We start from the raw sequence: 12,502 nt of genomic DNA, 5'->3' as shown, positions 1-12,502 counted from the left end.
TGGGAAGGAGGAAAAATCATTATCAGAAGGCATGTTTTAAGTCACACTTTTACCTCCAATCAGTTCTTAAGGAACCAAACCCAGGCATTCTATGTTAACTGTTGGGCAAGAGAGAAATCTTTGCATATAATGCAGTGTTAGGTATAAGATCCATTATTAGTTTAATATTTTCTTGGACTTACTTGTAAAATTTAAAAGTCAACAATAGATTGTGATACATCATACTGTGAATGCTTTCTTGATAAGGCAGACATTACAATTCTCCAATAGCAATATATCAGTAATGCAACACAGGAGCCTGACACATTGGGTTGGACCCAGCATAAAAGCTCACAGAAGGAGCTGATGAAATAAGATCTTCCCCCATACTTCCCAAGCACCCAAATGCCTTTCTCATGCAGAAATCTTTTATACAGAGGTCCCACAAGTTAACAAAAAGACTTACTTGCTTAATTTTCTAGACTAAACGAGGATTCACTCTTCAAGGAACAAAAACCCCACTGAAACGTTAGAAAATATCCTTGTTTATTGATTAGTAAGAAATACAAAGTGGCACATACTTCCACATTTTCCATGCTTTCAACTATATTATTTTAACAAGAAAAGAGAAGATGAATTTCGTATAAAGTTTCTCATGTCACAGTTGAAATAGCAGCAGTGGAGAAAATCACGGGAGATGCAAAATACGGCCAGTCCAATTCCTGATCTCTGATGACAGAACCTTTCTGCCTGTTTAATATGCAGCAGGAAAGTTTTCTGGTCAAGTTGTTTCTACCATGCCTGATAGAAGTTATAAGTTGACTTTGTAGTTCCAATCAGAGAGTGATCATCATACACTCAAGCCAACACTTCAATCTACAGGTTGGGGAAGGACGCTGATGTGCAGAAAATTATCAGGGTAACTCATATGCTCACTTAGCCATTGTACTGGTGTCTCCAACATTGGTTCTATTCCATGAATCACTACTTGGTTCTTTTCACCATCTAATTCCAAGAAAGACAGATCACTAATTAGACATTTACAGATTAAGACAGGCTTCAAACAAGCATTGTTTCATTACACAGTGAAATTCTTTAGAATCCTTGGTTTCCCAAACAGATCATCACATTGCTATGGCACAATTAACTGCATAAGCAGTAAGAAACTGGCACAGAATGTAGCAGACTGGAATCCATAAAATTCTAAAAAGGAAGGTTAATGCTAAAATTGTCATAGTGCAGCACCACGGACATTTCCATATACAGTACATATCCCCCCCCCCCAAAAAAACTTTTACCAATTCTAGCTTAAAGCAGCTATAAATGGACGCTTCTTTATGTTATACAAGTCATAACTGTTGTTAAGTAGGGAAGCATCCTACAAGAAATTCACTTGGATTTCCTTAATAAGTAAAGGTAAAGTTATCCCCTGTGCAAGCACCGAGTCATGTCTGACCCTTGGGGTGACGACCTCCAGCGTTTTCATGGCAGACTCAATACAGGGTGGTTTGCCATTCCCTTCCCCAGTCATTACCATTTTACCCCCCAGCAAGCTGGGTACTCATTTTACCGACCTCGGAAGGATGGAAGGCTGAGTCAACCTTGAGCCGGCTGCTGGGATCGAACTCCATGGGCAGACAGCTTCAGACAGCATTTCTGCTGCTTACCACTCTGCACCACAAGAGGCTCCTTAATATTTACTTACTATTTTCCGGTAAATATGGTTCACATTACAAATTTAATACCTCAATATAAAATGAAGGCAGGAGATCATAAATGGGGGAGGGGTGATAATGGAACCACTAGGGAATATGGTATACTAACAGGACTGAGTGACATTAAACAGTTCTGCAAATACAATTTTATTCATATCTGCCTATCAACAGTAAAGGTTGCGGGTTTCCAAAGGAAGACAGAAGGCATGTGCAGTAGTCTTAGGCAGTGTTTGCATAAAAAGATGCACCTTTGAAGAAGGAATGAAGACAGTAGAAGTTTGGTGGGGTGTGGAGAGCTTTCAAGTCGCTACTTAAAAAAAAGCAGAATCAAGAGCCATAATGACAATCCCAAAGTATACATGCCTACATACTTTCCACAGAGAGTGTTCTAGTAATACCAATCAGCTAAGGATCCCTGGGCCTTCTTGGCCCCAGATCCTGCCTAGTAGAACAAGTTCCCGTGGAGATCAAAGCCCTGCTGGAACTTGTCTAGTTCCACAGGGCCTGAGAATCAGAGCTCTTCCACTGGGCTAATGGTTGAGGCCATGAACAGTCGAACAATCTTCATATAAATGAATTGTCCCCTAACCTGCCCCCCTCTTGACTTCTGCCTCCTAGTAACATCTTGCAAACAACATTACCATCTTTACAATCACGGTCATTTTCTGTCAGTGCTGATATCTGCCTAATTTATGGTTTTAATTTTCAGATGCTCTTCATGGATTTAATAATTGTAACTTTTATTGTTATTGTATATTTAAATATTGTTCACCACCATGAGATGGCTAGTCCAAGAGGGGTGGCATAAAAAATTGACATAATAAAAAATAAACAAACAAATCTGATATTAGAATGTTCTTGTCCATGACTGCTAACTTAAGCTTGAGCATTTAACAACTCCTGTAAATTTAGAAAGCTACTCCTCTGTTCTTTTGGGGGGAAAGTGAACACATTGATTAAAGATGAGAAATTGGTGGCAGTTACAACAAAAGACTGAAACATAAATTAAACTTGGGAGAGAGGTTTCATACAACCTCACGCCAGGCCTGATTTATAGTTCTAAGAAACACCAAGGGCGTCTTGTTTAAAATGCACCTGCATGGAAACAGTTTCACATGGCACACCCAGGCAACTTACTGGACTTCCTCAGCATTTAGGGTCAGAGTTTAAAGAAGTAAAAACTGATTACATAGGGCCATTTTCATGCAGATTCAACAGATTTATCATACGAAATATACAGCAGAACACATATTTTACGTTGAATATTGAGGCTGTATCATTGCAAACAAGGACAAAGAAGGACCATAATAGCTCATTTTATGTTGTCCAAATCTAGAAATTTGAGCCAAAAGTATTGGAAGGTAGAGTAATGTTCTTCTACTATCACTGATAGAGACAAATTAAAATGATTCTTTTATACATTTTCTCTAGTTGACTGAACAGAGTCAGTAAAAATATTATGGTATATAATGCCACTAGGAATAGTCACCTGGCTTTGCACTGAAATACAGACATTTGAAAAGACAATTTTTACTTGTGTGAATCAGCAAAAAAAAAAAAAAAAAAACCCCAGCTAATTGAATCCAAGTTCCAAAGAACCACAGGCTTGGAATCTGTACTGCATACATCATGTTGAAGGGTTTCTGCCTCAGCCATGGCGGTAATACTCAGTGGGGTCAGGTCAAAGAGGGTTAAACTGAGTCAGGATATAGTCCGCCAAAGAAATACATCAAACACAGACTTTAAAAGGGCAATTAATCTTAAGCAGAAAATGCTTCCTGGGGAATGAGATCTCAATCTTAAGAGCACACTACATGATGTAGCAGTAAAAAAGTACATATATACGCCTAGAGAGCTTTTATCCTGTGATCACAAACAGAAGGGAAGTGCTGTTCAGAAATACAAACCCTCAAACTTCTTCCGGGCTTCTGCCCGGTGAAAATAAATGGTCAAGTCATAATGAGTTACACAACATCAGCAACTGTTGACACAATTTTTAGAGAATCAAGGATCAAATATTCACTAAATTTGGCCACACAAAAAGCTGAAAAATTGAAAGCAGAAGATATGCTACCATTTGGTGTGAACTTGTAGTGGCAGCATATGCCCCAAGTAAAAGATAAATGACAGTCCTTTTTCAAATGAATAAAGAAGTCACCAGGGAGGATGGGAGCTTGCTATGCTGACTTTGTTACCCCAGCCTATAGTAAGATGGCTTCATATTTCTCATCAGCTTCTGGCACACCATTGAAAATGTCATTATCTGAATATCCGCTGTGCCCAAAGTCACTACAGGAAGAATCCTTCATATGTCAATCACTCTAAAATTGTATTTCTTGACTTCTCATTGTATCAGCCTATGGCAAGAAAGGTAATATTTTTAGGACGGTTGGTGTCCATATGGTGAAATAATTACCGTATATACTCATGTTTTTCAGCACAATATTCACCCTGAAAAAGTGTTCCTCTGCTTATATGCGGGTATATACGGTAATTAAAATAACAGCCTGCTCCCAGCCAATCGTTACATTGCTTCTGCAAGCCTCCTGCAAGTTGAAGCTTGCTTGCTCTGGCTGCTTGTAGGACAGCAACGGTTTGACTGAGGGACTTTTTTCCCCCTTTTGCCTTCACTTCTTCCAAACTATTATTTTGGTTTCTGTGGGTGGGGTGGGGTGGGTTTTGGGGGTGATTTGGGATTTACTGTTTCTCCTAATGTTTATTTCTTCTTGTTTGCCTTTTCTTCTTGGGGTTGTGTTTCGCTTAAAAGTTGATTTTTATAGTTCTTTCTTTCAGTGTTGAGTTTTAGAGTTCTTTATTTCAGTGTTTTGTTCTGGGGGGGCACTGCAATTGTAGTTAGAGTAGTCCATTCTCCCAGTTTGGTAGCTGTTGTACTTGCTGTAGTAGGTTGTCAACTTCAGGTATTGTTGTTCTGCTCTGGCTTGCTGGCTCTCTTTTGCACTTTCAGAGTTAGTTTACTGTTTTTTCTTTGAAATAAGTATTCAAAAACATTTAACTTACTGTTGCATTTCCCACCCTCAGCTTATATGAGAGTCAATCAGTTTGCCCAGATTTTGTTGTAAAATTAGGTGCCACGGCTTATATGAGGGTTGGCTTATATGCGAGTATATACGTTGAGTGAAGAAGTCCAACACACAAAACAAAGCTACCTAACTTCCAAAGTACCCAAGGACTTATTAAGTTATCACTACAGAAGCCAGGTGTGAGAATAGCATTCTTCATCCCCTTACACTTGCATATGTCAGATCTGACACCAACACAATCACTGAGACAAGCTTGAGGACACCATATACAAAGGCTCTACGGGGGGGGGGGGGAAGAATGCACAAGCAGAAATCCTTAATTTCACAACTATTTCCCTAAGAAGACACATTTCTTAACATAAACGAAAACTGGCATGAATCAAAATTTTGATTTATGCTCCTGGATTGTAGAAAGCTTACCTAGTTGCAAACAGTTGTAGTTATACAGACAACATAGTATGCATGCTTGTATAGTAAAAGCATTAATAAAATAGGAAAATTTTATTTATGTTATTTAGAGATCATCTCTCTCACAGTCATACCAAGCAGATTACACACAATAGAAGCCAATACAATCAACAGGATGGAATATCTAATATACAATGCAAAGGGATATGGGTTGCAAGAATCTGAAAACAGAGCTGAAACAAAGCATGCTCATTACCATGGCATTCTAAATGATGCAAAAAAAAATTAGAGTAGTATCAGACTTATAGCAATAGATACTAAACACAGCAGTACAGTCAACAGTCTCTGCCACTTTAACAAAGCATATCAATATAAAAAAACTCCTCTGAATAATCCAGTTTTGCATGGAATGCCAGAAGAAAAGGAAATATGATTTAAATTAGTCCCTTGTCTTAGTGCAGTGGTTCTCAAACTCCCTAATGATATGATCCTTTAATACAGTTCCTCATGTTGTGGTGACCCCAACCATAAAATTATGCAAGTGTTCTTCCACAGAAAGTACACCAAAACTGACCAGGTGGCTTTTTGGACTGTTGATCAAGAATCCGTGTTCTTCTGATCGCCTTGCCCATGGAACTCCTTGCCACTGCAGTGTCCCATGTCCATATTAGCATGCTGTCCAGATACTGGTAGATGTGGATCCCTAACTGTCTCATCTGAGCTATGAGGGCTACCATAACTTTTGTGAAGATATGTGATGCCAATGAAAGACCAAAGGATAGGACCTTATACTGGAAATGTCCTCAGTGGTAGAAATGCATGAACCTCCTGGTTTCCTGATGATGATATGCAGACAAGCCTCCCTGAGAGTCTGAGATGTTAGGATGTTGACCTTTTGAATGGCTTGTAGTATGTGGTAGAGAGATTCCACTTGGAATGTCCATTTCCTGACCCAGTTGTTGAGTACCCTGAGGTTCAAAACTGGTCTCCAGACCCTCGATCTCTTTGGTATCACAAAGAAGATCGAATAAATGCCCTTGAATTGATACTCAGGCATTTCCTCTAGAGTGCCAATTTCTACCACATGTAGGATTGTTCTTTCTAAAATTGTTGTCGACATCTTGAGACCATAGATGGTACAAAGCTGCAGGAGAGGTGCAAAATGAGTTCTACCCTGTAACCCTATGATAATACTGAAAGAAGCCATTTGTCCATTTTTGACTTTTTCCAGTTCTCTATGAAGAACTGAGTCTGCTCCCTATCTGGGTATCAGGCAGAGATTTTCTTGACAGGAATTTTCTCCTGTCTAAAGGTTGGCAAGTAGTTGGTTCTCGGTCTGTATTTGAATGACCTGAATTGAGTGGCTCAAGGAGGCGGTGGTTCGGCCTCTCCTGAAGAAACCATCGCTGGACACGCTGGATCCTGCTAACGACCGCCCAGTGTCACACTTAGCGTTCCTGGGCAAGGTGGTGGAGAGGGCTGCAGCGGACCAGCTCCTGGCATTCTTGGAAGAAACTTCGGCACTTGATCCATATCAGTCTAGCTTCCGCCCTGGCCACGGGGTGGAGACTGTTTTGGTCGCCCTGCTGGATGACCTCCGTCGCCAGCTGGATAGAGGCGGGTCAGCCGTGTTGGTCCTTTTTGACCTATTGGCAGCCTTTGACATCGTGGACCACAAACTACTGGTCCATTGCCTGGCCGGTATGGGGATACGGGGCACAGCCTGTGCTGGATACGCTCTTTCCTCCAGAACCGGTCCCAGAGGGTTGCTGTGGGGGAAGAGTTCTCGCGGCCCTATAGACTCCCTTGCGGGGTCCCTCAGGGTGCAGTCCTCTCCTCCATATTGTTTAACATCTTGATGTGCCCTCTGGCCCAGCTGGTACGGAGCTTTGGGCTGGGTTGCCATCAGTACGCTGATGACACCCAGCTCTATCTCCTAATGGACGGCCAACCGGACTCTCCCCCAGAACCATTTGCCAGATGTTTGGAAGCAGTGTCTGAATGGTTCGAGCAGAGTCGCCTGAAACTCAACCCCTCCAAGACGGAGGTCCTGTGGCTGGGGGGAAGGGGGCGGGAACAGGCAGCGCGTCTACCCACCCTAACAGGGGTGCAACTTACCATCGTGCCCCATGCTAGGAATATCGGTGTGACTATTGATGCCTCCCTGACTATGGAGGCTCAGGTCAGGAGAACAGCAGGCCAGGCATTTTTCAATCTTCGCCAGGCCCAGCTACTAGCGCCCTACCTGTCCCCCGACCACTTGGCCACAGTGATACATGCAACAGTCACCTCCAAAATAGATTTCTGTAACTCACTCTATGCAGGCCTACCCTTGTCCGTGACCCGGAAACTACAGCTGGTGCAAAATGCAGCTGCCAGGGTCCTCACTGGAACATCTTGGAGAGCCCACATCCAACCGGTGCTGAGGCAGCTGCATTGGCTGCCAAGTGCTGCCTGGATCCGGTTCCACCTACCTGGTGGAATGAGCTCCCGGGTGATCTGCGGGCCCTGTGGGATTTGTCAGCATTCTGCAGGGCCTGTAAAACGGAGCTCTTCCACCAGGTCTATGGTTGAGGCTGGGGTCAGCGAATCAGGGACATCGCTCCCTCCCCCAGGAGTTGGAGTGTACGCTACTCCCCCATCCTTTCCTCTTCACCTCTTTGATAATTGGGGGAGGGATGGGATTTTTAGCCATCATGTTAGTAGATTGATGTTTTAATGGGAATTTTAATGGGGTTAATTGTTGTGACCCGCCTCGAGCCTGTCGGGAGAGGCGGGAAATAAATCTAAAATAATAATAATAATAATAATAATAATAATAATAATAATAATAATAATAATAATAATTCCCTATATCCCTTGGTTTTTCTTCCTGTAGCTGATGGTCTGAAATAGCAAAAGGAGTGGAAGGGTCTTTTCTTGGGATCTCCACCTTTTGCCATACAGGAGGATGGTATTGCCTTCTTTTCTTTTATTTCCACATGTCAAGGTTGGACTCACTGAACAGCAGTCTGCCTGTGAATTTCTCAGCTGGCAGGTTGCTCCTTCAGAGTGTTTACTTTCCAATGCCTGAGCCAGATGTTGCATCTTATCATGATGATTGCCACTTGTGTTCTGGCTGTAAATTGGATTGCATCCTATGATGTATCGAAAATGCACCCTTTGCAGATTACAAGGACTGGGACCTGAGTTCTGGATAAGATTGTCAGCCCAGATTATTACGGCCTTGGAGAAGTCGGATAATATCACTAGTGATGCGGTTTCATGCACTTTTTTGAGTGCTGCCTCGTTCTTCCTGTCCATGGAGTCCTTTCAATGCATTTTCCCAGTCCTTTGGAAGCACTGCCTCTTTAGGTAGAGTATAGATCTTCTTTGCCAGTGAAGTGAGGAAGCTCCTGCCTCTGAGAGTGGCCCATTCCACTTTCATAATTTTGTCATAATGTTCAGGAAATGGCAATGCTGTCTGTATTTTTATCAGTTTTATAACAATTCTCGTGTCTAGATTGGCTGTCATGGAGGAGGTTGAATTATCTTGAATTATCTTCTACTGGGTAGTTGAAAGGGTTAATGACCTTGGCCTTGTACTTCTGCCTCCTCCCCAGACCAGCAGCTCCACTGTAGATGCCACTGCCTTCACTCAAACATTTCGGGAGGGGAGGAGATGGTCTCTCCATCACCTATTTCCTTTTCCTGTTTGCCATGGGGTTCACCCACTTGGCCTGTATTGCCATGGCAACTCCGATCTAGGCTCCCAACTCCATGGCTTGTCTCCACTGGACTCAGAGAAGTGCTCTTTGTGGCTTTTCCTTCTTGCTCACTTTTTTAAAGGGTTCTTGCAGTGCTGCTACAGTGCTGCTGTTATATTTGCTTTTTTATTGATATACTAGTAATTAAGTCCACTGTAAAAAAAATACAGCGGGCGCTAGCCGTTCCTAACCGCCCTGGCAGTGCTGCCTGGGCGGGTGGGAAGGCTGGGCCCCCCCAAACCTCCTCCTAGGGAAAAACGGTTCCCAGGCACCGTGGAGGGCTTTTCCCTCCCCCCCCCACAGGGAAAAAGCCTCCCCAGGCCCCGGGGAAGGCTATTGCCGGCTCTGTGCCTCCCCGAGGCCTGGGGAGGCTTTTCCCTCCCCCCCACTGGGAAAAAGGCTCCCCGGGGGCTGGGGAGGCTTTTTCCTCCCCCAACCCCAAGGCTAAAGGTTCCCCAGGCCCCAGGGAAGGCTTTTTCCTCTCCCCCCCCCCAAGGCTAAAGGCTCCCCAGGCCCCGGGGTCCGCGAGGCGGCAGGGGGCTAAGGGCCTACCTTCCTTCTCGGTGGCCAGCAGACGAATGGCCGCCATGGGGCGAAGGTTTGCTCTTGTGGGGGGTGAGGCGGGTTGGGAGGCACTTTGCACCTCCCAATTGGTGCTTGCCGGGCCAAACAGCCAATCAGCAGCCGCACGATTGGCTGTTTGGGGCTGGACTGACAAGCGGAGGGCCCAATCGGGAGGGCCCTAGTTAAATGTGCAGAGGCATGACCCAATCAGTCTGGATGACTTCCCCCACTAAAATAAAATAGCTGAACAGAGGGAAAACCTGCTAGGGGGAGGGGGGGATGAATGCAGTGGTGTCAAGGAAGAGGATAGTGGTGGTAAAAGGAAAGTGAAGGGAATTTTGCTTCTTGTTTAGGGACATGCTACGAAAGTTTCCAGAGTTCCTCCATTACTTGCTTACTTATTATTGAATTTCTAGACCCCAATCCCCACCCCCCACATCAGCACAGCCATCTCAGGACAGTTTACAACAATGTTAAAATTGCTATACAATTAAACTCAGTCAAAACAGTGGATTACAATAACTGGTTAATGTACCAAGTGGCTGGTGACCCCCAATAGTTCTTCTGATTGGGGCAGGCAATGAGCTATTGCGTTGCAGTGGGGAAGGTCTGTATTCTTCATATTCTTCTGAACTGGCTTCAACTAGTAGCCCAGCAGAAGAGTTCCTTCTTGCAGGCACTACAGCATACACTTTAACCAGTGAGACCTCCATATGTCAGCATACGACCCAGCATCCAGCCTATCCATCCCCAATGATAGGATTATTGCATTTCAGGGTCAAAAATAGCACCGTAGCTTGAAAAACTGCCAATCCCTGGTCTCATTCTATAAATGAAAAGCTACAATGGCTTTGTCCCCTCAGAATGTTGACCTCAAGCTTGTACAAGGTGGTCAGAGGGGAGTGGGGAAGTATACCATACTAAACCCACTTTTTAAAAAAATAGAAAAATGGGATGGCAAGAGTAAAGAAGTAGGGTGGCTTGTTATTTGTTCTACCATTTGAAATGAAGTGAAAAATTATCATATGGAAGAGGACAAAAGAAATAAGCAGCCATTACATTTCACCACCTAATAAAGATCTACCCCGTACACCTCTAACAGAGGAAGAACTGGACGCTCAAAAAACTGCCAGAGTCTGAGATGGCTCAGTTCAATGACTGTAGTTATTTCACCTACCACATGAGGACTGGGGTGGCAGGTTACAGTAGATGAGCGATTGGGATGTAAGTGTCCTGCATGGTGCAGGGGGTTGGACTAGATGACCCATGAGGTCCCTTTCCAACTCTATTATTCTATGATTCTATGGTACAATTTTACATTTAAACAAATACAGGATTTCTACATCTACATTATATTAAAAAGTTTTCAAAATGATTATGTTTTTACTCATTTTTTATCTCAGCAATTATTTTTCAAGACAATCTGGTTTTAAAAGGTTATGAAAGTTAAGAAAAAATGAAGTGACTACAAATGAGGAAGTAGGTGTATTTTATACAGTACCTTCAGGATTAATAGCAGTAGGACAAACTTCTTTTAGGAGATCTCCCAGAGTTTTTAGCTGTCCATCTGCTGCAACAGGACGGAAAAGCTTCTGTATAAAAGGTTGCTCGGTTGTTGCCTGGCAATAATAGAGAACATTAGAAAGAGGTCACTTTACCTCACAGCATCAACAAGCTACATCACTTTCAGGTTATAAATATCTACAATATTAAGCCTCCAGGGGATTCTTGCGATAGGCAATGTAACAGTTATCGTAAGTCCTCTAATCCTACCCTTCTGCAACCTCCACATATTTATTGAGAAATAGTGAATGTTGAGAGCCTCTTGTGGAACAGAGTGGTAAGGCAGCCGTCTGACAGCTTTGCCCATGAGTCTGGGAGTTCAATCCCAGCAGCCGGCTCAAGGTTGACTCAGCCTTCCATCCTTCCGAGGTCGGTAAAATGAGTACCCAGCTTGCTGGGGGGTAAACGGTAATGACTGGGGAAGGCACTGGCAAACTATCCCGTATTGAGTCTGCCAAGAAAACGCTAGAGGGCGTCACCCCAAGGGTCAGACATGACTCGGTGCTTGCACAGGGGATACCTTTACCTTTAGTGGATGTTGATATTTTAAGGCTCTGGTGTGTTGAGGAAGAGATCTAAAAATCAACATTCAAATGAGACACTCTCTTTTTTTAGCTCTAAACAGTATATGCCCAGCACCAATATAATTTACAAAAAAGATGATTTACACCAGTGTTCCCCAACCTTTCTGAGGCTGGGGACCGGCAGGGCATGCGCAAAAGTGCCGCGCGTGCATGATTTCGGCCGTGCATGGCGCATTCGCGCATGCGCGATGCGCGGGCACGGCCCTGATTCCCTCTCCCCGCCCTCCTGCAGTAAGAAGCTTCCCGGGCCGCAAGCTTGCGGCCTGGGAAGTTTTTTACTGCGGGGGGGGCGGGGAGAGGGAGCCGCGGCCCGGCGCCATGGCCTTCGCGGCCCGGCACCGGGCTGCAGCCCGCAGGTTGAGGATCACTGATTTACACAATATAAGATACTATGTTTTTAAAATCAATCCAAAATAAAAGTATAAATTCAAAGTACCTGGACAAATAAGTCTTTACTGAGCACCAAATTTTATAAAATCTGATACCAACTGATGAGAGCACTCAGTAAATGGGATGACACAACTGAAAAGACCCTTTCTGTTGTTGTTCATAAGAAAGGAAGCAGCAGCAGGATTTCAGAGAAAAATTAATTCCTGAGTAGGGTTGCAGCAGTAGGAAGTTCTTTAGAGACGTTGATCCCAAATAGTCAAAGGTTTTAAAAGGTAATAACTAGGCTGATGCATTTTGCATTGAGACTTCCACACCATTTTCAAAGGCAGCCCCATAGAGAATGCACAACCATAATTTAACTAAGATGTGATCAGAGCAGGTGTAATTATGGCAAAGTCCTGCTTTTCAAGGAAGGGTGCAGTTGGCATACCAACTGAAGGTGTTACCAAAGAGATGGTATGAGCCAGAGTGCTTATATCTGCAAAATGGGATACAACACCACCCTCAAGTTT

At 43.6% G+C, this 12,502-nt stretch overlaps 1 protein-coding gene across 3 annotated transcripts in view; it reads right to left on the bottom strand.

Annotated features, from left to right (window-relative positions):
* Nucleotides 1-504: 504 nt before the first annotated feature.
* The window catches only part of ATG5 (autophagy related 5), a 52,538-nt gene continuing 40,540 nt past the window's right edge, over nt 505-12,502 (bottom strand). For all 3 annotated transcript variants that reach the window (XM_077302958.1, XM_077302949.1, XM_077302965.1), the window contains exons 7-8: nt 10,955-11,072; nt 505-984 (exon numbers count right to left, since the gene is read on the bottom strand). In XM_077302958.1, the coding sequence (XP_077159073.1) occupies nt 851-984; nt 10,955-11,072 (252 nt within the window). In that variant the 3' untranslated portion in view covers nt 505-850. The remainder of the gene's footprint in view (nt 985-10,954; nt 11,073-12,502) is intronic.

Source organism: Paroedura picta, chromosome 1 (genome assembly GCF_049243985.1).
Source record: "Paroedura picta isolate Pp20150507F chromosome 1, Ppicta_v3.0, whole genome shotgun sequence".
NCBI classification, from domain to species: Eukaryota; Metazoa; Chordata; class Lepidosauria; order Squamata; family Gekkonidae; genus Paroedura; species Paroedura picta.
Note: the sequence above shows the minus strand (reverse complement) of the source record. Positions and strands in the feature narration are given on the sequence as shown.